Source organism: Motacilla alba, chromosome 29 (assembly GCF_015832195.1).
Source record: "Motacilla alba alba isolate MOTALB_02 chromosome 29, Motacilla_alba_V1.0_pri, whole genome shotgun sequence".
Lineage (NCBI taxonomy): Eukaryota > Metazoa > Chordata > Aves > Passeriformes > Motacillidae > Motacilla > Motacilla alba.
In genome coordinates, this window is record NC_052044.1 from 2123307 (window position 1) to 2147744 (window position 24438).

At 54.9% G+C, this 24438-nt stretch overlaps 3 protein-coding genes across 4 annotated transcripts; 1 reads left to right on the plus strand and 2 right to left on the minus strand.

The window, feature by feature from the left end:
* Positions 1 to 3255: 3255 nt before the first annotated feature.
* SENP1 (SUMO specific peptidase 1) lies at positions 3256 to 12599 on the minus strand. The gene is made up of 16 exons (XM_038164310.1): positions 11680 to 12599; positions 10949 to 11021; positions 10751 to 10847; positions 10206 to 10341; positions 9804 to 9907; positions 9294 to 9529; positions 8896 to 8950; positions 8699 to 8737; positions 8507 to 8591; positions 7681 to 7833; positions 7391 to 7522; positions 6731 to 6934; positions 5932 to 6011; positions 5420 to 5504; positions 5042 to 5137; positions 3256 to 4452 (listed from the first exon to the last, which is right to left on the minus strand). The coding sequence occupies exons 1-16, from the start codon at positions 11752 to 11754 to the stop codon at positions 4390 to 4392; spliced, it is 1713 nt and encodes a 570-aa protein (XP_038020238.1). The 5' UTR covers positions 11755 to 12599; the 3' UTR covers positions 3256 to 4389.
* A 145-nt stretch (positions 12600 to 12744) lies between these two features.
* Positions 12745 to 21139, plus strand: PFKM (phosphofructokinase, muscle). Its single transcript, XM_038164309.1, has 23 exons — positions 12745 to 12900; positions 13961 to 14059; positions 14808 to 14881; positions 14974 to 15051; positions 15460 to 15649; positions 16035 to 16200; positions 16278 to 16322; positions 16410 to 16518; positions 16657 to 16752; positions 16841 to 16933; positions 17029 to 17154; positions 17414 to 17478; positions 17563 to 17626; positions 17736 to 17882; positions 18493 to 18563; positions 18656 to 18743; positions 18984 to 19136; positions 19497 to 19661; positions 19753 to 19814; positions 20005 to 20116; positions 20240 to 20339; positions 20575 to 20680; positions 20784 to 21139. Exons 1-23 carry the CDS (start codon positions 12771 to 12773, stop codon positions 20929 to 20931), a joined length of 2487 nt encoding a protein of 828 aa, XP_038020237.1. The 5' UTR covers positions 12745 to 12770; the 3' UTR covers positions 20932 to 21139.
* Positions 21140 to 21591: 452 nt separating this feature from the next.
* Positions 21592 to 24267, minus strand: ASB8 (ankyrin repeat and SOCS box containing 8). 2 transcript variants are annotated; one of them, XM_038164312.1, is made up of 3 exons: positions 23903 to 24267; positions 23267 to 23420; positions 21592 to 22676 (listed from the first exon to the last, which is right to left on the minus strand). In XM_038164312.1, the coding sequence occupies exons 1-3, from the start codon at positions 24034 to 24036 to the stop codon at positions 22044 to 22046; spliced, it is 921 nt and encodes a 306-aa protein (XP_038020240.1). In that variant the 5' UTR covers positions 24037 to 24267; the 3' UTR covers positions 21592 to 22043. The 2 variants fall into 2 exon arrangements, with proteins under 2 accessions (XP_038020240.1, XP_038020239.1); XM_038164311.1 differs by having other exon boundaries at positions 23267 to 23371; positions 23898 to 24264.
* Between the last annotated feature and the right edge of the window lie 171 nt (positions 24268 to 24438).

Genomic DNA, 24438 nt, shown 5'->3' on the forward strand with positions numbered 1-24438 from the left:
CTCCTAAAAGGGCTTTTTTTTCAACACAAAATCTCCCCAAATTCCATTTTTTCCCCCTCTGGCACCTTGCAATAACCTCAGATCTGGCCCCAAATATTTCCTAGGATCCTTTTGGGATTGAGGAGCAGAAAAATGATCTTTTTCCCCCCTAAAACCCTCATTTTTTACTTTTCCCTCCTAATTTTGCAGCCATTTCATTCCAAATTTTTAGTTATCCCATAACATTTCCTATTAAAAATTAATATTTAATAATATAAAAAGATATAATTTTTTCAGCCTCTAATTGATTTTTTTAGGGGACGCAAAACTCCCAAAATCCCCCAATTTTGTGGCGGACTCATGCGAAAAAAGCAATTTTGAAGACCCCAAGCCCTACAGAAAACCTGATTTTGGGGAGAATTTACCCCCTAAAAAATTCATTGTAGGGACACAAAATTTGCTTTTAAACCCTAAAAAAACCCCAAAATTCCAAATTCCTTTTTTTTCCATTTAGGATCTTCCCTTCCCCTCCTTTTCCTGGTGGGAAAATCCCCAAAATTTCCTTTTTCATCCCAATTTTGGGAGTTTTGTCACACAGAGCCCCTTTGTCCCTTCTCCCCCTGGAAAGGTGGGAAGGGGCCCGAAATGGGGGAAAAATCCGGGAATTTTTGTGGGATGAGGTCAAAGCCTTCCCCCCCTCACGCGGCCTCTTCCTCCTCCTCCTCCTTTCCCTCCTCCCCCTTTTTTGGGATGAAAAGGCGATTTTTTGGGAAAGGTACAAAGGGATCCTTTCAGGGAGCGGGGCTGGGGGGGGCTCAGGGCCCAACCGGGGATTTTTTGGGGGCTATTTTGATTTATTTTGGTTTATTTTGATTTATTTTTTATTTTTTAATGTTTTTTTTTTTTTTTTTTTCAGTTTTTGGGGGGTTTTTTTAGATTTTTTTTTTGTTATTTTCTGTACATTTTTAGGGTCTTTTTGTGTATTATTTTTATTTTTTTCTGGGGGCTTTTGTATTTACTGAATATTTTTCACATTGTTTATGCATTTTTCAAATATTGTTTTGAATTTAAAAATATTTTTGCATATATTTGTATATTTTTGGGGTATTTTTTGTGTATTTTTTATATTTTTGGGGTTTAAAATTTTTTAAAAAATTTTTGGTGCATTTAAAAATATTTTTGAGTATTATCTTTAAAATATTTTGGGGGTATTTTTTTGGTGTGGTTTTTATTTTTGGTGTATTTTGGGGTGAAATGCTGGGAATTGAATGAATGGGTTTGAGGGATACTTTGGGATTTTTTGGTGTCCCTTAAGGGGTTTTTCCCATTTCCAAAGCTCATTTTTCCCCTGGAATTCCCAGATTTTTTCCCTCAGGATCACTCTGCCTTACAGGGGAGTCACTCCACCCTTAAATTTTTTAGGATCCCCCCCAAAACTTGGGATTTTTTTGCCCCCTAAATGCCTGAAATTCAGGATTTTCATCCAACTCCAAACTCTAAAAGTTCCCTTTTTTTTTTTTCTCCGTCTGGAGCGAGGAAGAGGTGAAAAAAAACTCCGGGATTTTGGATCCTTTGATGGCGAATTCTCCCATCCCCCCATCCCAAAAAAACCCTATTTGGGGTGGCACCGAGCCAGGGCCCCAAAAGCCACGGGGACAAAGCCGCCCCTGTGTCCCAGAACCGGAAAAATCCCAAAAAATAAATAAATCCAGGAGAAAAAAAAAAATTAAAAAACCACCAAAAACACCCAAAATCCCAAAAAACCCCGACCCTAAAAGAGATTTTTTGATGGGGGCTGGGCCGAGGGTCCCAAGGTTTGAAGGGAGATCAGGTTTGGGGATTTTTTTGGGATTTTTGGGGTTTTTTTGCGGGATTTTTTTTTTTTTTTTTTTTTTTTTTGCTTTTGGGCAAAACCAGAAAAAAAGCCCAGCGGGGCTGTGGGTTAATTAATTAATTAATGAGGGCTCAGGCCTGTGGGGGATTAATGGGGTCGGGGTCGTTAGGAGGAATTAGGATCAGGAGGCTCCTGGAGTGTGAGGACCCTGCTCCTGCTTGGGGTTAAAAATGGCCCAAAATGACCCCAAATCACCCCAAATTTGGGGTTTTGTGGGAGCAGCCCTGACCTGGAGGGTTTATGGTGAAAAATTACCCCAAATTACCCCGAAGTTACCTCCAAAGTTATTCCAAAATGACCCCAAAATTTGGGTCTGGAGGGTTAAAATGCCCTGCTTGGGGTTTGGGGTTAAAAATGACCCAAAATGACCCCAAAATGACCCAAACTGGGGTTTGGGCAGGTGGGTAGCTCAGACCTGGCTGGATTTGGGGTTAAAAATGCCCCCAAAACACCCCAAATGACCCTAAACTGCAGGCCTGGAGGGCAGCTTGAACTCCGGGGTCTCCCAGCTCAGAATTTGGGGTCCCAGCCCTGAATTACGGGGAATCTTTCCCAGATTTCGGGGAATTTTCCTGCATTTGGGACATTTGTGTCTGATTTTGGGACAGGCATCCCTGTTCTGGGGGCGTCTTTTTGTGGTTTGGGGCATTTTCCCGGGATTTTGGGGCATTTCCCTGGGGTTTGGGGCACTACCCCAGGATTTGGGGCGTTTCCCGGGATTTGGGGCATTTTCCCAGGGTTTTGGGGCATTTCCCCGGGATTTGGGGGATTTTCTCGGGTTTCAGGGCACCGCCGCCTCCCCGGGGCAGCGCGGGGTGGGGCGGGGGGGGGCTCCGCGCCCCGGAGTTTTTTGGGATTTTGGAATCCCGGGGTTCCCGGGAGAGCCGAGCTCTGCCCGGCCCCGCCGCTGCCAACCCCAAGCCCGGCTCTACAAAGGGCGCTTTCATCCCAAATCCCGGCTTTTTCTGGGAATTTTTGTAAAAATAGCGGTGGATCCAGCAGTGGGGGAGGGGCGTGAAGGGACCTTTGTCACCTGGAGGGGGGGGAGGGAATTCCAGGTGGGATTTGAGGGGGTTCCCGGGGAACTGGGGTCATTTTCTGATGGATTTTGGGGCATTGCCTCAGAGTTTGGGGAATTTTCCTGGGTTTTGGGGCATTTCTCCCAGGTTTTCTTCAGCTGAGGATGAACAACCCCAAACTCTGTTCCAGGGGTTCCCACCGTGGGCAGGAAAAGAGACAAATAAATAAATGTACAGCTGCATCTGAACAATGTCACGTGTCAGGAGCTGGCAAAAAAAATCTAAATTATTTATAACCTCATAATTAAAATGTGTTCTTATCTGGCACAAAAAGCAGCAAAATTCCACAATTCCAGTTCTTTTTTTCAGACCTTTTATTTCAATAAAAGATAAAAAAAGTAGGAAACGAATCTGGTATAAAACAGGGGAGGAAATTTGGGATTCAAAGGGACACAAAGGGCTGGGAAAAAACAGGAAAAAGGGCTCCAAAAATTCGGGAATTTGGTACAAAACTTCAGCTCCCAGCTTGGGAAAAATAGAAAAAATTCCCAGCTCCTGCAGGAGAGGGAAAATACAAAAACTTGGGATTTTCCCCCACTTTTCTTCTTAAAAATCTTCTTTTCCACCAGGAAGAGCAAATCCAGAGGCTTGGGAAGCTCCAAAAAATTTTGGGAATAAGTTAATCCAGGGAAAGGGGTGGACAAAGCTCCCCAAATAAATCCTGGTTTTGTTTGGGAAAAATTGGAAGGAATTCCAGGATTTTGGGGGTTTCCCCATGGTTCTGAAGTTCCTGGGATTTGGGAGATTTTTTTTTGTTTCCTGGAAAAAGTGGGAAAAGCAACTGGAAAAATCAACAGGAGCTGCTGGGATGAAGCAGCCTGAAAGGGAGGGGGAAATTCCCAAAAATACCAGATTTTGCTCAGGTTTTGGGATTTATCCCTTGGAAAAGCAAAGCTTGGGTACAAATCCGGAGGAATTCTGGCATTCCAAAGCTTAATCCTGGAAAAAACACCCAAAAGTGGGAATCTGGGAAGAAAAAACAGGATTTGAACAGGAATTATTCCCAGGGATCCCAAACCAGGCTTCCCCCTGGATAAAATCCCCAAACTTTGGGAATGAGGTGGAAAAAAGGGGCAATGATCCCCAAAAATTCCCTCTAGAACCAAGCCCTTCCCCTGCTTTTCCCAAATCTGGGCTTTTCCAACCCAAATCCATGGAGACGCCTCCCTTTTCCCAAAAATCCAGCTCCAAAAAGCCCCAAAACTCCCAAATTTCCCCGCCCCAGCAGATGGAAAAGAGGGAAAATCCATCCTGGAATCTCAAAAAAGAGGGAAAAAACCCCCAAAAAATCCCAACTGTGCTTCCAAACTTTTCTATTCCCCCCAAATCCAGGGGGGTTTTGGGAGGAGCAGGACCCGGAGTTCCTTGGCTGCATCCCCAGGAGAATCCTGGGATTCTTCTGATCCAAATCCGTGGAATTTCAGGATTTTTCTGCCATCAGAGGAGCTTCCTGTGCAGGATTTCCCAGGCCATCCTCTTCCTGAAGTAGGGCATGTGTTGCTTTGGGAATTTTGGGGGAAAAATGGGAAAAAAAATGGGAACTTGAGTCAGGGTTTGCTCATCCAGGGGCAGATTCAGGCTTTTTCCCCCATGGAAAATGGGGAAATTTGGGGCTTTGGGGTTGTGGGAATGGGGGAAAAATTGGGAATTTCTTGGGTTTCAGGCAAAAAATGGTGCAATTTATCCCAGATTTCGCTGGGATTTTGGGGGATTTGGGTTTTTTTCCTGGGGTTCTGGGCCCTGAGGGAATTTGGGAGTGTTGGGATCTGGAAATGCTGGAGGAGGGAAGAGGAATATTCCTGGAGGTTGGGAATGGGGAATTACCCAGGAATTCCTTGGGATTTTGGGGAGGAATGGGGGATTCCTCCCAGATTTTGGGGGGAATGTTTGGGATTTTCCCTCGCATTGGGGTGTGGGAGCTTTTCCCAGAGACTGGGGACAGGGATTTGGGGCCGGGAACGGGAAATAAGGTGGGAATTCCTTGGGATTGGGTGAGAAACGCTGGAATTTCCCCGAATTCCGCCGGAATATTGGGTTTTTCCCTGGCCCTGGGGGTTTCCAAGGTGGGGATGGAGGAATGCGGGGGTACCTGGGTGAAGTTGATGGGTTTGTCCTTGGAGATGCACTCGGCGTAGCGGCAGGCGAACATCCCGCAGTCGCTGCCGTTCATCTGCTGTGGGATCTCCTGGGAAAAACGGGATTCCCAAATTCCCACATCATCCCCCCAAATTCCCCAGGGCCAGGAAAAACCCCCAGATCCCAGGGAAATCTGCGGAAAGAACCAGGAGGGTCCCAGAATTTCTGGCATTCCCACCCAAACCCTTCCCTGGACCCCATCCCTGTGGAAAATTTCCTCTCCCAAGGTTTGGGATTTGTTCCCTCCTTTTCTTCCCAGGAATCCCGGAAGGAAAAGGGCTGGGAATCCAAGGAAATCCTGAATTCTTTGGGAATTCTGGGCTGTCCAAACCTGGCTCTTCTTGCTCAGCAGGGCCCATCCGTTGGTGTCGAATTCCTTCCTTTTCTTATCCAAACTTTCCTGTTTCAGGTACTGCCTGTGGGAAAAGGAGCAGGAAAAGCTGGAATTTGTGGGAAAATGGCAATTCCAGGGTTTTTCTCTGTCTGGCTGGTCCCAAAGGCATTCAGGGTTGTGATTCACAAATCAATCCCCCCCCCCCCAAAAAAATCAAAAATTGGATCAGGAGAGGTCGAAATCTCACGGGGACAAAAACAGGGAGAGAATTCCTGGGAAGAGAAGGAATTTTTCATGTCCTGGAAGGGGAGAATGAGCCTGGAAAAGGGAGCAAAAATGACCCTAAAGGAGCCCAAAAAATGACCCTAAAGGGACCTAAGAATGACCCCAAAAGGGCACAAAAATGGCCCCAAAAGGGCCCAAAAACGGCCCCAAAATTGGGCAAGGTTGGCGCTTCCCAGGCTGGGGAAGCAGGAGTGGGATTTTCCCAGGGAAGGGATTTTACTCACAGCAGGATCCTGCAGGCCTCACTGTTGATCCCCCCCATGGAATCGTAGTAGGTGATGGTTTTTTTTCTGAAATCCACGACCTGCACAGAGAAAAATTCCTTAAAATGGGAAAAAAAAAAATAAAATCCAGGAACGCTTCTCTTGCAAAAAAAAATGCAGGGTGTTTCACACCACAGAAGGATTTCCCCCAAAAAATCCCCATTTCCTGCTCCATTTTTAATCCCTGAATGTCTAAATTAGCCATTATTATTATTATTACTATTATTGTTTTTATTATTATTACTGGTATTCCTCCCACGGGTTTACAACAATTTTGCCCCGATCTGGGTGGTTTTCAGTGTTTCCCCCGCCCAGTCCCACACCGTTTGTGCTGGAAATGACCTCTTTTCCATGGAATTAATTAACAATTCAAGCAGGAATTAATAAATCGAGGAGGTTTTTGCTAAAGGAGCTGAAAATCCCTGCAGGATCCCAGGAGCCAGGGGAGGGAATGGGACAAAGGAAGGGGAAAAGTGAAATATCTGTGGCCTAAATCTCTTCAACAAGATCCTGTGGCTCCAGGAGTTGGTGGGAACAGGGAAATCAGATCTTCCCAAGGGAATAAATTCCCTAAAATGACCTCCAGGTTGAATTTAAGGACTAAAAAACCCACAAAAAGCTGCTCCTACCTTTGTATTTCCCTTTAAACTCGGATTGGAGTCACAAACACATTTTTTTCCCGTCAGCATCACCCAAAACCAACGAAATTTGGGCCCTAAATCCCAAACTGAGGATTTTTTGGGATAATCCAGGCACTCACAGCCAGGCACCAGTGCACTCCCAGGTGGATGGGCACCAGGAGCAGATCCACAGAGAAAATATCCACTTTTTTTGTCCATCTTTTCACAGCTTGGTACCCTGCAGTCTTTAATTTGGTGAAGAAAAAGGTGTTGAAGGCGTGGACTGCAGGCAAATCCTTGTCCTTGCTCCTCTCCATCAGCAAATTCATGTAGAAATTGATGATCTGGGAAAAGACAGAGAAAACAGACAGGGTTTTTGATTTTTTAAGTAGATTTTTATTTATTTTATGAGGGTGTTCGGGTTTGTGGCCCTGTGTGAAGTTAGGGAATCAACGCCCTAAAAGGAGGATTGGCATAAAAACCTTCCAAAAACCCAGGGGGGTTTGCAGGAGCTCCATTGTAGTAAAACATTCCAGAGAAAACCCGAGGATTTTTAGGAATTTACCTTTATTCAAGTCCATATTTAAGATCTACTTGTTTCCCCTGTTCACATCAATCCCATCCTCCCACTAATTCCCCACATAAATTAAATTATTTTTACAAAACGGAGCTTTTCCCACGGATTTATCCCTCCAGGATGGAATCCCAGCCCAGAAATCCCCTCCCAGCACCCAACCCATCCATTTTTCCCTTCCAAGCTGCTGGAAATGGGTGGGAAATGGGAATTGCTGGGTTTTCACCTCGTCGTTGAGCCAGTTGAGGTTGTTGAGGGTCTGGATGTCCTTCCTGGTGATGGTCAGGCGGAAAGCCTCGCTCAGCACCTCGTCCTGGTTCCCTCCTCGGAAAAGGCTCTTGATTTCCTTCTCCATTTCCTGGGGGAAGGGCAGGGGGAATTCCTGCTTTTCCTGACCCCAAATCCCCAAGGGTTTAACACCAAACTGATTCCTGAGCCACCATTTCCCCGGGAAGAGGGCTCAGGCTCCCTCCCTGTGCCCGAGGTTCCTCAGGAGCCCCAGGCTGGCAGCCCCACCTCGGTGATCTCCGGGAAGTCCTCGTCGGCTTGGCCGGGCCGGGCGCGCTCCGGCCCCTGCGGCCCCACGGCCACCGGGATCTCCTTCTCCAGGGGCACGCGCAGGTGCAGATCCACCAGGTCCTGCACGGAGCGCTCCCGCTCCTGGAGGCGCTGCGGGATGGACAGACGTGGAGTCAGGGAAAAGGAGGGTTTAGCGCCAAGAAAATTGGGGAAAACCTCCAGGATCAGGGAGTTAAGCACTTCCAGAGACACCCAACCCTGTCCCCAAGTGCCACATCTGCCTTTCTTCCCGCTCCTGGAGGCGCTGCAGGGATTTGGGATAGGGAAAAGGAGGGCTTAGGATCAGTAAAATTGGGGAAAACCACCAGGATTAGGGAACGAAACCCATCCACAGCCACCCAAGCCTGTCTCCAAGTGCCACATCCGCCTTTCTTCCCGCTCCTGGAGGCGCTGCAGGATCACAGATTTGGGAAGGACAGATTTGGGATAGGGAAAAGGAAGGTTTAGGATCAACAAAATTGGGGAAAACCGCCAGGATCATGGAGTTAAACCCTTCCAGAGCCACCCAAGCCTGTCCCCGAGTGCCACATCTGAATTTTTTCCCCCATTTCCATGGATTCTGACCTCTTTTCCAAGCCCTGACCACCCTCCCAGTGGCAAAATTTCCCGTAGTTTCCAATCTGGGACATGATTCCCTCTTTTTCTTGCTGTTTATCCCAGGATTAGGAAGAACAAAGGCCTAATAAAAGTTGATTTTTCCTGTTTTTCAACTGTTTTTCCTCGGATTGTCCCAGTCCAGGGTGTTTTTCCATGTAATTCTCACCTGGCTCTGGAGCTGCAGGGCCAGAGCTTTCTGCTCCTCTATTTGCCTCCACCTCTCTCTGGCTCGGGAATCGTAGACACTGGTCCTAGAAAAAACAGAATTTTCATGGACAAATTGATTTAAAAAAATCAGGATTTTGGTTTTTCCACCCCAAAAAGTCCCAGAAAAAGCCAGCAGGGAATATTAACTCACAGCTCTTTGATCCATAGCTCGGCCTGGAAAAAGGGGAGGCTGGAAAGAGGGAGAAAGGAAGGTTGGAAGTGACCAAAAATACTGGAATTTCCCCAGAATTCCCTCATTTTCCAAATTCTCACCCTGTTCCTCTCCATTGTCACCTCCCTGTATTCCTAAAAATCCCCCCCCCCCCCCCACCATATCCCACCCCTCACCTTGGAGCCGGAGTCCTGGAATCCTTGACCTTGAGCAAAATGACAGAATCTGACCCTAAAAATGGGAAAAATTCCTGGAGTTCTGTGTCCCTCGATTTCCACCCCAAATACTTCTCAATCCCAAATAAAAACCCCAGACTGGCCACAGAATTTAAATTCCTTTCCCAGGGTTTGGGGTTATTTGGGATTCAGTTTTCACTTTGACTGGGATTTGGGGGATTTTTGGGATTTTCTGGAGTACTTTCATTGGGATTTTTTGGGGAGTTTTTTTGAGATTTTTAAAAAAAATTCATCCCAGATTTTTGGGGGGTTTTATTTGTGGTTTTGCTTTATCTTAGATTTTGGTATTTTTGGGGGGTTTCTGGGGTTATTTCCCTGGCATTTTTAGGAATCTTTACCTTCACTCTGTGCCTCTGCTCCCGGCTCCTCCTCCCGCTGCTGTGGTGCCACGGAATTCTGGGGCTGGAACCCCCCAGGAAACCCTGGAGAGGGGCCCAGGGGGGGATTTTGGGAATTCTGGGGCGGCTCCGGGGAATGTGGAACAGGAGCTGGAATTTTGTGAATTTCCAGTGCCTCGGGATCATCCCTGGGAGCCTCCTGGGGCAGGGAGGGACCGGAACGGGGACAGCGGGAGCTGCAAAAAAAACCCAAACAAACCCAGTTAGGGAAATTCTGGGAAAAGACTGGAGATTTGGGATTTGGGGAGAGGTTTGGGGATTTTTTGGGATTTGGAAAGAGTTTTTGGAGAGGTTTGGGATTTGGGCAGGGTTCTTTGGGATTTGGGCAGGGTGATTTTCAGGGATTTAGAGAGGGGTTTTTGGGATTCTTTGGGACTCAAGCAGGGATTTTGAGGTTCTTTGGGATCTGGGGCAGGTTTTTAGGGATTTTTTGGGATGCTCCCGACTCACAGGTGGAAGGGGAGCACCGGGGAGGGTTTGCAGCTGGAGAATCTCTTCCCGGTCACCATCTGCAGCAGCTGCCGGTAAATCTCCCGCTCCTCCTCCCGCACCGTCTGCGGGAAAGAGCAGGGAAAAAACTCCCCTCAAAACCCTGGAATTCGCTCGTCCCCAGGGATTGCCCCACATTCAGGGGTCTGGTGGAATCCCACGAGGGCAATGCTGAGAAAAGCCTCCCAAAAATTGGGATTTAGGGCTGGAAAACCCCAGGAATTTCGTGTTTAACCCCAGATGTGCCCCCAGCTCTGCCGGAACACCCCGACCCCACAAACCCCTGGGATTTCCCCATTCCCAGCCCTGCCTGAGCACCCTAATCCCATAAATCCTGGGATGTCCCCCCTCCCAGCCCCTCACCTCCTCGGCCGTGCTCAGGAAGCGCCGCGGGGCCTTCTTGGGGCTGCGGCGGCTCCAGGAGGGGCTCGGGGCCGGCTTCAGGGGGAAGGAGGCTCCGTGCAGGGCAGATTTTCCCCCAAAAGCGCTGGGATTCCCGCTGGAAAAGGGAAAAACACCGCGGCGTTGTGGAGAATCCCGAATAAAAGCACAAAAGGTTGCACAAAAGGAGAAATGAAACGCCCCAAATTCTAAATAAAACCCCACAAAATCCCCCAAATAAATAAAAAAACCCCAAACCAAGCCCCCCAGTTGAATCCCCCAAATCCCCCCCTCCAAAACCCCAAATAAAAGAAACCAAGAATCCCAAGCCCCACCAAAAAAATCTCAAAAATCCTTCCCCAAAGAACCAAAATCCCAAATTAAACCCACCGAAAAATTCCCCCAAAAAAAGAAATTACCCCCCCCCCCCCCCCAAAAATGGTCAAATCACAAAACTCCAAAATCCCAAATAAAACCCCCCCAAAATATCAACTGAAGCCTGGAAATCTGAGATCTGCTGCACCCACCTGGAATTTTTCCGGGTCTCCAGGAAGGAGCCTCGGCTGCCCCGGGGCTTGGAGCTCCTCCACTGCCCATTGGCTCCCGGGAATCTTTCTGGAATTTCTGAGAGGAAAAAACACCTTGAATTCCCAGAAAAACCCAAGTTTCCCCCTTTTTTTTAGGGAAAACAGCCCCAAAGCCCAAATTGCAGAGGGAAAACTCACCTGGGGGGTAGCTGAGGGAGCAGGACGAGTTCCCAGCAGGGCAGGAGAAGCTGCTGAGCTTGGGGAGGAAAAACTGGGGGGAAAAAAGAACGGGAAAAAATTCCAATATTTTGGTTAGAAGTGGGAAAATGCCAGGGAAGAATCCAGGAAAATTATAGGGAAGAGGGAGGGGTGTTCCCAGGGTTGGTTTGGAATGGTGGCGGGACATTGCAATTCCCAAAATTCACAATTCCTAAAACCAATAATTCCCCCAATTCATGATTCCTAAGGTTCACAATTCCTACCGATCACAGCTCCCGAAACTCCCCAAATTCCCACTTCTAAAGGTCACCACTCCCAGATCTTATGGAGAGAATTTACGGAGCAGAAAGAACCCAGAAACTGCTGGAAAAATCCTGAATGTAGCAGCTCCGGACCCGCGGTGGGTGCCACAATTGGGCTCCCCATTCCCGGCACATTCCAGGCGGAATTCCCGCGTCGGGAACCGGGAAAACCCGAAACCGGCTTTGGGATTGGACTTCTGGGGTTGCCAGGCTGAGTTTTCCCAGAGGAACCGCGGCTGGAAGTGCCCCAGGAGCTCCCTGGGATGGGGGAATTGGCTCAGATATTCCCAAATCCGCTTCCCGCCCAAACCCCGCCGTCGTTCCGTGAGGGAAGGAGCCGGGGCGGCTCCGGCCCGGTGCGAACGGAGCCCGGGAACGCCCCGGCCCCGCGCCCCCCCCGCTCCGCACCTTGCTCTCGGCGCCGAAGCCCTTGAAGGCCGGGCCGGGCCGGGCCCGCGCCGCCTCCCGGGCCTCCATCCTCATGGGGGGCAGCGCCGCCGCCTCGGCGCCGGGCAGCGGCAGCAGCGGGCACGGGGAAAGGCCCGGCGGCTGCGGAACGCGCTGTGAGGGCAGCGGGAGCGCAGCGGGGTCCGGGAGCGGAGCGGGGCCCGCGGCCGCCGCCGCTTCGCTCCCCTCAGCCGGGCCGGCCGCCGCACCGGAAGCGGAAATGGAACCGGAAGCGTCCCGAGCGCGCGCGGCTCTCCCGGGCTCGGCGGCGGCAGCGAGGAGGCGGCGGCGGAAGCGGAAGTGAGCGGCGGAGGTGAGGCGTCGCCGGAAGCGGCGCGAGAACCGGGGAGCGAGCGGCGCATGGCTGGAAGCGGAGAGCGCCCCCTCGCGGAGTGGAGGTCCAGGGTGGCTGCCAGAGAGGGGGAGTCACCCTGGACGGGGGGTGTGACCCCACAGGCGGTCACTCTGCGCTGGGGGGTCATTCTCTGGGGCTGTGACCCTATAGGGAATCATTCCTGTGTGTGGGTGGTGCCCCATAGGACATCCCCCCGTGAGGATGTCATCCTACAGGCGGTCACTCTGTGTGCGTCCCTACTGCCGATCCCATTGGAGTCGATCCCATTACAGCTGATCCCATTCCAGTTTCTCCCTATGGTCAGTCCTCTTACAGCTGGTCCCGTAATATCCAATCCCAGTAGAACCGATCCCATTACAGTCAATCCCACAGTAGCTGGACCCTACAGCCAATCCCATTACAGCCGATCCCATAACAGCGGATGCCATTACAGTCAATCCCATAACATCCAGTCCCTGCAGCCGATCCTATTACAGCCGATCCTGTCACAGCCGATCCCGTCACCCCGGTCCCATTACACCGATCCCGTTACACTGATCCCATTACACCCGATCCCGTTACCCCGGTCCCATTACACCGATCCCGTTACACCCGATCCCGTCACCCCGATCCCGTTACAGCGCTCCCCGCGGCCAGTGCCAGCTCCCCGCCGTATCCCCGCGCTGTCCCCGGGCCATGGTGGCGCTGTCCCCGGGCCATGGTGGCGGTCCCGGTGGCCCCGGCGCTGTCCCGGTTCGTGGCCCCGGCCGCGCTCTCCTTGGCCGCGTTCCTCCTCCTCCTCCTGCTGTCCTTCCTCCCGCCCGGGCCGAGCCGGCGGCGCTCCGCAGGTCAGTGCTCCCGGTGGGCAGCCGGGACCGGCGCCGGTAACGGCCCCGGGAGGGCCCCGGTAACGCCCGCGGACCGGCACCGAACGGGAGCCGGGAGAGGCAGCGGCAGGGAGCGGGGACTGGGAGCAGTAAGGAAAGCAGAGCAGATCCCGCCGGGAACAGCGACCCCGACCGGTACCGGCCCCGCACCGGGACCGGCGATGAACTGGGACAGGTCAGGGAGAGGCGCTGGAATCAGCAGGGAGCAGGAACCGGCACCGGTAACAGCGCCGGACTGGGACCAGTAACAGCCCCGCACTGGGGCCGGCAGCCAGCTGGAGCTGGGAGAGGCAGGGAACGGGACTGGCACCAGCAAGGAAAGCAGCCTGGAGCCAGTGAGGAGTGCAGAGCCAGTCCCACAGGGAGCACAGACAGGGACTGCTAAGGACAGACTGGCACCAGTAAGGAGGATAAACTGGCACCAGTAAGGAGGGCAGACCAGTAACCACAGGCAATAGAGACTGGGATGAACAGGGAATCCAGACTGGAACCAGTAAGGACAGAGTGGCACCAGTAAAGATAAACTGGCACCAGTAAGGATAAACTGGCACCAGTAAGGAGGACACAGCAGCTCCCACTGGGAACAGGGACTGGGTGGGGACGGACTGGCCCCGCTGAAGAGGGACTGGGACCATTGAGGAGAGCAGGGCAGGGAAAACAAACTGGGACCAGTAAGGAACAGAGACTGGAACAATAAGAAGGACGCAGCAGCTCCCAGAGAGAATATGTACTGGGTCCAGTAAACACAGACTGGGACCAGTAAGGACAGACTGGGAGCACTGAGGACAGCCTGGGTCCCGTAGGGAATCGAGACTAGGACCAGTAACGAGGACTCCCAGTAAGGAGTCCCCCCGCGCCCCCCCGAGCGGGAGTGTCCCGGCGGTGGCAGCGGGGCTGTCCCAGTGTCCCTGTCCCCGTGTTCCTCCCCCAGCGGTGCCACTCTGCGCTGGCAGCGCCACCCGCAGGGACAGAGCCGCCCTTCCCGCCTTGGGATTTGCCCGAATTTCTCGATTTTTTCCAGGCAGGAAAATGCCCCCGAGCCCCGCGGGACCCCAGCACGCCGAGACCCTGGGGGTCGGCAAAGCCATCGCCGTCCTCACCTCCGGGGGGGACGCACAGGGTAAGAGGACCCCAAAGCCCCCGGGATCCAAAACCCCGCCAGAAATCCCTAGAAATTGCCCCAAATGTCTCCCCCCTCCCCCCAAAACTCCCCAAACCCCCTGGAATCCCGAAATCCCCGGGATCCCAAAACCCCCGCCCCAAATCCCCCCTGAAATTCCCACAAAATCCCTAAAAATCCTCTCCCAAGTCCCTAAAACCGCTCCTTTTGAGGTAAAAATTGGGATTTTGATCCCACAGCTGTTGGGGTTTTCCCTGGATTGAGGTTCTGGGAATGACCTTGGGGAGATTTTGGGGTCGGGTGGAGCTCGGGGGGTTTTGCGACAGCAGGGGGGAATTGGCGACAAAATTTGGGCAGGGGACTCCAAGTGGGCACCGGTGGCACTTTGGCACCGAGCCAAAATAATCAGGATTGCCCAAAATTCTAAGGATTCATCCCCAAATTTGGTGTTTTTCCGGGGGTCCCAAGGATGGAGGGGTGGACGGACATGGGGGGGGGGCTGCCAGGCCACGGGGGCCCCCCCGGAGTGTCCCCTCCCCCATCCCCCGTGTTTGTCACCTGTGTCAGGCGCTGCCACCAAAGGTCACCGGGGCAAAAATAACCCAGGCGGTGGCAGCTGCGAGGGGGGACACGGGGGGGGCACGGGGGGGACGGAATGGGGGTGTCCGCTGGGGGGTGGCAGCTGCAGGGAGGTGGCAGGGGTTGGGGATGTCACCGGGGGTGACAGGATGGCCGCGGTGTCCCGCAGGGATGAACGCGGCCGTGCGCGCCGTGGTGCGCGTGGGGATCTACACCGGGGCCAGGGTGTTCTTCGTGTGTGAGGTCAGTGTCAGCTCCAACCCCAAAATTCCACAGCCCCGCTGCAAAGTTTGGGAAAAGGTGTCACTGAATCACTGTCCACTCTGTCCCCACAGGGCTACCAGGGGCTGGTGGACGGCGGTGACCACATCAGGGAGGCCACGTGGGAAAGCGTGTCCATGATGCTGCAGCTGGTGAGGGACACGAACAGGGGGACACACGGACAGGGGGACACTGGGGGATCCCCTCCAGGGCTGGGGGGCACTGGGTGTGCTCCTCACTGGTCCCAGTTTGTCCCTCACCGGCTCCAGTCTGAGCCTGGGCTCAGCAGAACATGACCCAAAAGTAGAGCTGGGATGGGGGGAGAGAGGGAGGGGCAGACACAGGGACGGACATGGGGACGGACATAGGGATGGGATGGGTGGATGGACACAGGGGTGGATGGACACAGGGACAGACACGGAGATGGGTGGATGAACACAGGGACGGACATGGGGATGGGATGGGTGGATGGACAGAGGGATAACGTGGGGATGGGATGGGTGGATGGACACAGGGACGGACAGCCAGCCCCAAGGCCAGCCATGCCCCGCCGTCCCCAGGGCGGCACGGTGATCGGCAGCGCGCGCTGCCAGGATTTCCGCACGCGCGAGGGGCGGCTCCGCGCCGCGCGGAACTTGGTCAAGCGCGGCATCACCAACCTGTGCGTGATCGGCGGCGACGGCAGCCTCACCGGCGCCGACACCTTCCGCGCCGAGTGGGGTGGGCTCCTGGCAGAGCTGCTCAAAACCGGTATGGGGGGACACCGGGGGAGCCCCAAAACCCCCCTGGGGTGAGGGAGAGGGACGGGGGCAGAGGGAAAGGGTTGGGGTCAAAAGAGAAAGGTTTGGATTCAAAAGCACACAAAAATTTGGGGTTTTCCCCCAAAACAGAGATTTGTGGCACTGCTTCCCCCTAAGGGGACATTTTGGGGGGGGTCCCACACCAGGAAAGGAGGGTGTGGGAAGGTTTGTGATTCCAAAAGAGTTTTGGTTCCAAAATCAAGGTGTCCTACACAAAAATACGAGGTTTTGTCACCCAAAGCTGAGTATTTTCCCCCCAAACAATCCCTTTGACACCTCTACCCCCGAGTGACCATCTGGGGATGGCGTCTCCCTCCTGCCCACCCTGTCCCCAGGTGCCATCACGGCAGAGGAGGCGCAGCGCTCGAGCCACCTGAACATCGTGGGCATGGTGGGCTCCATCGACAACGACTTCTGCGGCACCGACATGACCATCGGCACCGACTCGGCGCTGCACCGCATCATAGAGATCGTGGACGCCATCACCACCACGGCGCAGAGGTGACAAGGACACCATCGTTGTCCCCAACCCCCTGGTGTTCCCATTTCGGATGGGTGACGCTTTCTTGTCCCCACAGCCACCAGAGGACTTTTGTGCTGGAGGTGATGGGGCGGCACTGCGGGTACGTGCTGGTGACACCTGGGAGGGGTTCTTGTCGCCCCAAAAATTGGGGGAAGTGGCTCAAAAGCAGTTTTTGGTCCCATTTCAGGTACCTGGCGCTGATCACGGCCCTGGCCTGTGGCGCTGATTGGGTTTTCATCCCCGAGTCACCCCCCGAAGACGACTGGGAGGAGCACCTGTGCAGGAGGCTGGCTGAGGTGGGAGGGAGGAATGGACACAGGGGTGGACACAGGCAGAGAGGGACGGAAGGAGAGATGGACACAGGGATGGATGGACGGACGGGTGGATGATCTCCCCCGTCCCCATCCCTGTTGCCACACCGTGATCCCTCCCAGACCCGTGACGGCGGCTCCAGGCTCAACATCATCATCGTGGCTGAGGGTGCCATCGACAAGCACGGCAAGGCCATCACCTCGGACGACATCAAAACCGTGAGTGTGAACGGGGGGACACGGGGGACAAGCCCCTTTGCCTCCTTCCTTTTTGGGCCAGTCCTGGAGCTCTCCTGTGTCCCTGCAGCTGGTGGTGAAACGTCTGGGCTACGACACCAGGGTGACCATCCTGGGCCACGTCCAGCGTGGGGGGACTCCCTCAGCCTTTGACCGCATCCTGGTGGGCACCTCCTTCCTCACCCCGGTCCCAAATGAGGGCACCTGGAGGTGACTGACAGCCCCCGTTGGGAGGTGACACCCCCCGTGTCCCCTCAGGCCAGCAGGATGGGTGTGGAGGCCGTGATGGCGCTGCTGGAGGGGACACCGGACACCCCCGCCTGCGTGGTCAGTCTGTCCGGCAACCAGGCCGTGCGTCTGCCCCTCATGGAGTGTGTCCAGGTGGTGAGTGGGGATGGGGGGACACTGGCAGTGGCCCCAGACCCAGTCCACCTAGTCCAGGGATGGTTCCCACACCTGAGATGTCCCCAAACCCTCCAGGGAGTGTCCCCAAGCCTGCCCCAGGGATGGATCCCACCCCAGGACACCTCATTTCACTCCAATCCCATCCAAAACACTCCAACCCTACCCAGGACACCCTGATCCCACCCCAGGACACCCCAATCCCACTCCAGGACACCCCAATCCCCCTCTGTGCCCCCAGACCAAGGATGTCACCACAGCCATGAACGAGGGACGCTTCGAGGACGCGGTGAAGCTGCGGGGCCGGTGGGTGGCACCTCCATATCCCCTCTCCCTGCAGCCCCAATGTTCCTCAAAACGTCTCAAAACCCCAACTTCCTCCATTTTTAGGAGTTTTCAGAACAACTGGAACGTCTACAAGCTGCTGGCTCACATCCGCCCACCTGCCACCAAGGTAGGGGGCACTGGGGAGGGCACGGGGAGGGCCTGAGCCGGGTCACCCCAATCCCAACCCAGGTTACCCCAACCCCCGGTGAGCCCTGTGCCCTTGTCCCTGTCCCCAGAGCGGGTACACGGTGGCCGTGATGAACGTGGGTGCTCCGGCCGCGGGGATGAACGCGGCCGTGCGGTCGACCGTGAGGATCGGCCTCATCCACGGCCACCGGATGCTCGCGGTGCACGACGGCTTCGAGGGGCTGGCATTCGGCATGGTGAGGGTCCAGAGGGGAACAGGGTGGGAAAAGGGTCAGGAAAGGGTCTGGGATGGGGAGATTCCTACAGGGAATGGGGTTTGGGATGGATTTGAGGGGCTGGCATTCGGCACGGTGAGGGTCCTATGGGGGAAAGGAGTTGGGATGGGGTGGCCAGGGCATGACGGATTTGAAGGGCTGCATTTTGAGATGGTGACATTCCTGTAGGAATCCCTATAGGGAAAAGGGGATGGGAAGGGCAGGATGGATTTGAAGGATTGGGTTTTGGGATGGGGAGATCCCAGTGGAAATATAGGCTGGGAAAAAGAGTTTGGGAAGTGCAGGATGGGTTTGAGGGGTTGGATTTTGGGAAGGGGGGCATCCTTGTGGGAAAAGGGTGCAAGAAAAGGGCCGGGGAAGGGGCATTTGTGGTACTTCAGGGATGGAGATTCCTCAGGATGGAGGTGTTTAACCCCTGTCCAAACCCCAGCCCTGCTGTGGGTCTGATCTGCTGCTGTCCCCGAGCCAGGGGACATTGTGTGACCCCAATGTCACTCTGATAGGGCTGAGGGTGGCCAGTGTGACTCCAGATCCTTTTCCCACCCCATTAAATGCCTGTTTCACCCCCCAGGTGGAGGAGATCGGCTGGAATACCGTGGGCAGCTGGACGGGGCTGGGAGGATCCAAACTGGGCACCAAGAGGTGACTCCTTGCTCTGTGTGGGGACATTTGGGGTCCTTCTGGGGTCCCCCTCTGGTCAGGCTCATCCTGAGGAGGATATTTCCCTTTCCCAGGACTCTGCCTAAGAAATATTTTGAGGAGATCAGCGCCAACATCAGCAAATTTGGGATTCACGGTCTTGTCATCATCGGTGGCTTTGAGGTCAGCGGAGTGTGGGCAGGGTGTGGTCAGTGGTGTGGGGTCAGCGGGGCTTGGTCAGGATATGGTTAGAGGGGCACGGTCAGGGTGTGGCCAAGGTGGGGTCAGTGTCCCCTGCTATCCCCCAGGCATTCACAGGCAGCCCAGAGCAGGTGGAGGGCCAGGTGCGGTCAGGGTGTGGTCAGTGTCCCCACTGTTCCTCTCCTCTCTGCGTTGTCCCCTGATGTCCCCATTGTCCCTCAGGCATTCACAGGTGGCCTGGAGCTGGTGGAGGGCCGGGCACGCTTCGAGGAGCTCTGCATCCCCCTGTGCATCGTGCCCGCCACCGTCTCCAACAACGTCCCCGGCTCTGACTTCAGCATCGGCGCCGACACCGCCCTCAACACCATCACCAACGTGAGAGCCCAGACACCTCCCCAAAATCCCCCTCGTCCCCAACACCATCACCATGGTCAGAGCCCAAATGCCCAACACCATCACCACAGTGAGAACCCAAATCCTGTTTTCCACATCCCTCCTGATGCCAAACACCATTGCCACAGTGAGATCCCAGTGAAGTCCCAAATTTCCCTGATCCCAAAGCACTCCTCCCACCACTATCACCCCTCTGAGACCCCGATGGAAATCCCCCAACTCCCCTGACCTTAAACCCCTTTTCCTGAACCCAAATCCCACATTTCGGACGTGTGACCTGATCAAGCAGTCTGCAGTGGGCACCCCAAATCCCTTTTCCTGACCCGAAATCCCACATTTCAGACGTGTGACCTGATCAAGCAGTCGGCCGCAGGCACCAAGCGCCGCGTGTTCATCATCGAGACCATGGGGGGCTTCTGTGGCTACCTGGCCACCATGGCTGGGCTGGCGGCCGGCGCCGACGCCGCCTACATCTTCGAGGAGCCCTTCAGCAGCCGTGACCTGCAGGTGGGGACAGTCCTGTCCCCTGTCCCCAGTGACACCAGGGTGCTGTGCAGTGAGTAGGTTTCCACTCCTGACCCCACTCCCAACCCCGCAGGCCAACGTAGACCACCTGACAGAGAAGATGAAGACCACGGTGAAGAGGGGGCTTGTGCTCAGGTGGGCCCTGGCTTTGGGGGGGACCTTGTGGCACCCCAGTGGGGATTGGGATCAGGGGAACCCATCACTGTGGTGATGGGTTAGGGATGGAAGATTTGGGATCTCATCGTGGTGCTGCTGTTTGGGATCAGGGAATTGTTTGGGATGGGGTGAATTGTGGGATTCGGGCCTGATCCTGTCCCTGCTGCAGGAATGAGCGCTGCAATGAGAACTACACCACAGATTTCATCTACAACCTCTACTCCGAGGAGGGCAAAGGGATTTTTGACTGCCGGAAGAACGTCCTGGGGCACATGCAGCAGGTGGGAATGGGGTGAGGGTTTGGGAATTCCCGAGGAACGGGATCCATCTCCAGGGGATTTCCCCGGGAATGGGATCAGGATTTGGGGGATTTCACTGGCTCATCCTGGATTCTCCTGGGGCAGGGAGGCAGCCCCACTCCCTTTGACCGTAATTTCGGCACCAAGATGGGCGCCAAGGCCGTGGCCTGGATCACCGGCAAGATCAAGGAGTGCTCCCGGCACGGTGGGTGCTGCTGGATGGGGGACCCCAAAAGGACCCCAGAGTGACCCTACATTCCCAAACCATTCCCAACCTCCCCTCCAATGTTTCTGGAAGGTCCCGAATATTCCCAACCTACCCTGCCATGGGTTTTCTCCTCCTGGAGCATCCCAAACATCCCCAACCCCTGCTCCAGGAGGATCCCAGACATTCCCAGCTGGCCTCCAGGAGGTTCCCAACCATTCCCGTGTTCCTGCAGGCCGGATCTTTGCCAACACGGCTGACTCGGCGTGCCTGCTGGGGATGCGCAAGCGCAGCCTGGTGTTCCAGCCCATCGCCGAGCTGCGCCAGCAGACGGATTTCGAGTGCGTGTCCCTCCCTGTCCCTCCCTTCCCCACCCCCAGGAAAGTGGGACAAAGCCTGGGATCCGTCCCCAGGGATGTCCCCAGCCCGTCCCTGTCCCCTCAGGCACCGCATCCCCAAGGAGCAGTGGTGGCTGAAGCTGCGGCCCATCCTCAAAATCCTGGCCAAGTACAACATCGAGCTGGACACGTCAGAGACGGCGCACCTGGAGCACCTGACCCGCAAGGTCCTGGTCCCCGAGGCCACCGTGTGACAGGGACAGCGGCCACGGCCAGCCTGAGCAACCCCAAATCCCCTTTTCCCACAGCGGCCTGGGGCTTTTTGGGGATTTTATGGGATTTTGAGAAGTGGTCCCCAAGCGATGTCATAATAAATTGAGGACGGATGGTGGAGGTTGAGGTTTTTACGGTTAAAATCACAAAATGGAGATGTTTCAATAAATCCAGTGCTTGTGCAAGTGCTCCAGGTCTCTGTGAATCCATGGAAAGGCAAACCTGGATCCCACCGACACCAAATCCCTCCTGATCCTCAGGATTTCCCTGCCCAGCATAATAGAGAGGGATAAGAGAGGTACAATTTGAGCTTTCATCCCCAAGTTCATCCCAGAAAATAACAATGACAGATTTTAGCTGCTTGGTTTCACCTCGGAGAGCTGCTCTTCCATTGGATCCTGGAACAGATCCCAAAAAAAGCCACCCCAAACCAACACCAAAGGGTGAATTCCTGGTGGGAAACCTCAGGAAGGGCTTGAGGAGATGGGAGGGAAGCCCTTGGCTCCATATGGAGCTCTCTGGAGAAGATTTCTTTTGCCCAAAAGAATTCCAGCCCTGCAAAATTTTGGTGTTTGAGGTGGTTTCCCTCTTGATGCAGCATAAAAATTATGGATAAACAGGGAGAACTTCACTCTCCATGCTGGAGAAACACCTGGATCTTTGATTTTCAGCTAACACATCCCACAGGATTACTCTGCATCCCAACCCACAATTTCTTGCCTTGGGTGCTTCCTCAAAGGAGACTTTTCCTGTAAAAACTTCCTTTCACAAGGCCATAGAACCAAAAAAAAGGGGAAAAACAGATTAATCCAACAGCTGAGATATAATTTGCCAGCAGAGGGATATTGTTCATTGCAGAAAGGGGGGGACAGGGAGAGAAGCAGAGGGAACGTGAGAGGACAGAGGGAGAAATGGAGGGGACAAAAATGGAAGGGACAAGGGGAGGAAAGGGAGGCAGTGTGAGGGGCCAGCAGGGTCCCGGGTGGCCGAGGGGAACAAAAACCATGGAGAAGAACCTGGCAAGTCCCAAAGTGAGTGGGGGTCCTCTCCCTGGAGCGAGGGGCGATCCGGGGGAAGGGCAGCTGCCCTTCCCTCAGGTGAGCAGCAGCAGGTACTCCTTGAGGCAGTTGGGCAGTGGCAGCTGCTGCACGGCCTGGGGCAGGAAGCGCAGGCCCAGCGAGCGGCGCACGGCGTAGCGCGACAGCGCCTGCAGCGTGCCCGGCGCCGAGCACAGCAGCGTCAGCCGCTGGCACAGCTGCGGGTCCCGGGCCACCTCCCAGGGCAGGCTCCCGTTCTTGCGCAGCTCGAAGTGTCCCGTGGCTCTGTGCAGCAAATCCAGGCAGGAATCCTCCCGCTCCGTGCCCAGGCCCCGCACCAGCAGCGCCACCAGGCGCGAGATGGGGCTCTGGCCCTTCAGGTTGACCACGCGCACCTCGGCGCCGAAGTCCAGCAGCACGCTGACACTCTCCAGGTTGCCCTTCATAGCCGCCCAGCTCAGGGGGGTGTCGTTGTTGTAGTCCAGGGCGTTGACCAGGGCGCCGTTGGCCAGCAGGGCCCGCACGCACTCGGCGTTGTTCTTGAAGGCCGCCCAGTGCAGCGGCGTGTCCTTGTTGCCGTCCAGGGCATTGGGGTTGGCGCCGTACTCCAATAAAATCTCCACGCAGGTTTCATCTTTTTCTGCTGCGTAGTGAAGGGCTGTGCGGTTGTAGCCATCCAGGGCGTTTACCTGGGGGAGAAAAAAAAAGGTTTGGGGATCAGGAGTGGCCCCAGCTGGATGCCACAGCAAGGGAAGAGTCAAAAGTCCCAAAGCCCAAATCTAGGGAAAATGAGGAAGGCTTTCAGCCCAGTAGCCATGGGAATATGGGGTAAAAAATCCAGCAAATTTAGGGGTTAATTCTTCCTTCTCAGTCTCCTGAAATCTCAGTGCAAAAATTTAGGTTTCAATCCTTCCTCTGCTCCCAAAATCTCAGCCCAAGAATTCCCTCCCTGCTGGGACAATGAACCTCGCCCTGGTGCCACTTTGTGAGGGGACACAAGCCCGTGGAATATCCTGAGGTGGAAAAGACCTACAAAGATCATCAAATCCAAGCCCTGGCCCTGCACAGGACACTCAAAAATCCCCCCCTATGCTGGGAGTGTTGTCCAAACCCCAGTCCCCGGACCTTGTGCCCCATGACACTCTGGGGGAAAAGCTTTTTCCCAAAATTCAACTTAAACACATCAGCTCCAACCTCAGCTCTTTATCAGCTTCTCCCAACTTCCCTGCCCCTTATCTCAGGAGTTTTCCACCTGTTTTCGGTTTCTCCAAAGCTTTACCTCAGCTCCTTTTTGCAGCAGCAGCTCCACGCAGTCGGCATCAGCCACCATGCAGGCACAGTGCAGGGGTTTGAGGGTGCCATGCAGGCAGTTCACATCGGCGCCCTGGGGAGCACAGGAACGCCCCCAGGTCAGGAACTCCCCCTTTGCATTCCTTCGGAAAGCGTCAATTCACACAAATCCCGGGGGTTTGCAGGAACCGCCTCGGGGTCAGCAAATCCCACCCTTTCCCTGCCCTCCCCAAGCCTCCAAGAAAGGCTTAATTAAGAGAAATCCCGGGGGTGTGTTCGGAAAAACACTTCTGGTCTTAATCCCGGCTGCCGCTTGTGTTTCACCAATTCACTGTCACCAAACGGTGCCTGGAGACCCCCGGAGACCCCCCCTCCCCCCCGGCCCCGGGGATCCAGAGGGTGGAAAGAAAAGCCTGGAGTCTCTAAACCAACCGGAGATGCCCTGATCTTTCCGTCTCGGGAAAACCCCTCGAGGGAGTCCCCACGGCGGCTCCGCAGGGAGCGGGACAGCCGGGATACAGCTCGGCAGTGCCCGTCAGAGGCACCCGGAGCCCTGGCGCGACTCCAGCAGGCCGGCCCGGCCGCGGAAGGGGTGGGATGTCCCGGCCACGGGGTCTCACCCGGCCGATGAGATCCTCCACGTTGTCCCGAGGGAAGGAGCGGATGGCGGCGATGGTGCGGATGAGGCGCTCGGACAGCGAGTACTTGCTCTGAATGCTCTGCATGATGTACCACATGGCGCGGGCCGCGCCGCGGCATCCCCGGCCGGCCCCGCCGAGCCCCGCGCCGGGCCCGGGCCGGGCCGAGCCGCACGAGAGTCCGGAGGTGGAGCCGCGGCTGTTCCGGAGGAATCCGGAGTGGCTCCGGGGTGGTCGCGGGGCGGTTCCGGGGGCGCGGGGCGGTTCCGGAGGGCCCGAGCCGCTCCCGGACCAGCGGCGATAGCGGGCCAAGCAGGACGCGGAAATGCCGCTAACCAGAAGTGACGCCGCACTAAGTGACCCGCCCCCACATCCCAGCCGCGAATCCGGCTCCGGCGCTCCCGCTGATCCCGCCCCCTCCTTTTCTGTCCTCCAATCCCCAGCACGGACCACCCTTAAGCCGCGCCCCCTATCGGATTTTCACCAATCGGCGCTTCCGTAGGATCACGAAGGCCCTCCCCCT